The sequence below is a fragment of the Poecilia reticulata genome, unplaced genomic scaffold, assembly GCF_000633615.1.
Source record: "Poecilia reticulata strain Guanapo unplaced genomic scaffold, Guppy_female_1.0+MT scaffold_232, whole genome shotgun sequence".
In the NCBI taxonomy this organism is placed as follows: domain Eukaryota; kingdom Metazoa; phylum Chordata; class Actinopteri; order Cyprinodontiformes; family Poeciliidae; genus Poecilia; species Poecilia reticulata.
This window is the reverse complement of record NW_007615026.1, coordinates 52,598-53,909: the sequence shown is the minus strand read 5'-3', so window position 1 is coordinate 53,909 and position 1,312 is coordinate 52,598. Positions and strand designations below refer to the sequence as shown.

The following is a 1,312-nucleotide window of genomic DNA, read 5'->3' as shown; positions in this document are numbered from 1 at the left end:
AACCTCCATGGGGCCCTAACCTCCATGGGGCCCTGAGCCTCCATGGGGCCCTAAGCCTCCATGGGGCCCAAACCTCCATGAAGCCCTAACCTCCATGGGGCCCAAACCTCCATGGGGCCCAAACCTCCATGAAGCCCTAACCTCCATGGGGCCCCTGGTTCCCTCATCAGATTCTCACACCTGCTACAAACCTGCTGCATCTCTGCTGTTTACATTATAAACATGTTTATTTATGTATATAATGTATGGAATAGGACACATTTGCACACGTCCAAACAACCTGAGGAAAGTAAAATGATTTATTGGATGTAATTTACCAGAAATACTATGAGGTAATAAAGGCTCATTGTTTAACAATAGGCGGTTTCATGCATTTTATCTGCAAATTAGCGGCAGATTCCATCAAAATGCTTCATGAAGTTGATTTCAGAATCTAATTAATGGCGATTAATTGAAACATTCTTTAATAAAATTTATATTTTCAATTCAAAAACACATTTTGCTGCTAAATTATTGTATAAATAGCTAAATTATTGTATAAATAGTCATTTATTTATAAATGTATCATTTATAATATCTTCTTCAGATTAGCAACAGCTGCTGCCTGTTAGCATTTAGATGCTATTTCAGCTAGCATAGCTTCAGTGCTAGGCTAATGCCTTTTAGCACCGTAGAGTTTCCATCGTCCAATCAGATCGTTCAGAAGCAGGAATTAACCCTTGGTGGACCAGAGGAGCTGCTGTTAGTGGATGTATCTGTGTGTCAGATTCACCGGCGCCCCAGAAACACGTGAATACGAAGGTTCCTGTTTGTATGTCGGAAAAACTTCATGTGATTAATTGTGATCAAGATTTAAGGCATTAAATCTGTGTGATTAGAAATTAACGTTTGAAAGACCAAACACCAACTTCAGCCTCTGAGCTGATGCTCCTCAGCCTGAGCTGTTCTTGCTTCCTGCAGGGCCGAGCGGCGCCGCCATCACGCTCAGCGGATCGGGGTTCGGTTCCGACTCCGAGCTCGTCTCCGTCACCATCAACGGCGTTTCCTGCGACGTGTCGGCCGTTTCCGACTCCCAGCTGCGCTGCACGACGGGAAGCAACCCGGGCGGCACCTATCCGGTCGTCCTGCACCACGGGGTCAAAGGTCACGCCCGGTCGGCGGTGGAGTTCACATACGAGCTGACGCTCAGCGGCGTGCAGCCCAACGAGGGTGAGGACGGAACCGGACGGTGGAACCAACCAGAGCAGGACGTGTTAGCTGATGGGATCAAACCGGTTCTGATTTAATTGGTTCTGATCAAACCGGTTCTGAT

The 1,312-nt window shown here is 46.6% G+C and overlaps 1 protein-coding gene across 1 annotated transcript in view; it reads left to right on the top strand.

Moving 5' to 3' along the window:
• The window catches only part of pkhd1l1.1 (PKHD1 like 1, tandem duplicate 1), a 48,904-nt gene that overhangs the window by 20,032 nt on the left and 27,560 nt on the right, over window positions 1–1,312 (top strand). The window contains exons 26-27 of the mRNA XM_017303250.1: window positions 695–761; window positions 922–1,284. Of these exons, the coding sequence (XP_017158739.1) occupies window positions 695–761; window positions 922–1,284 (430 nt within the window). The remainder of the gene's footprint in view (window positions 1–694; window positions 762–921; window positions 1,285–1,312) is intronic.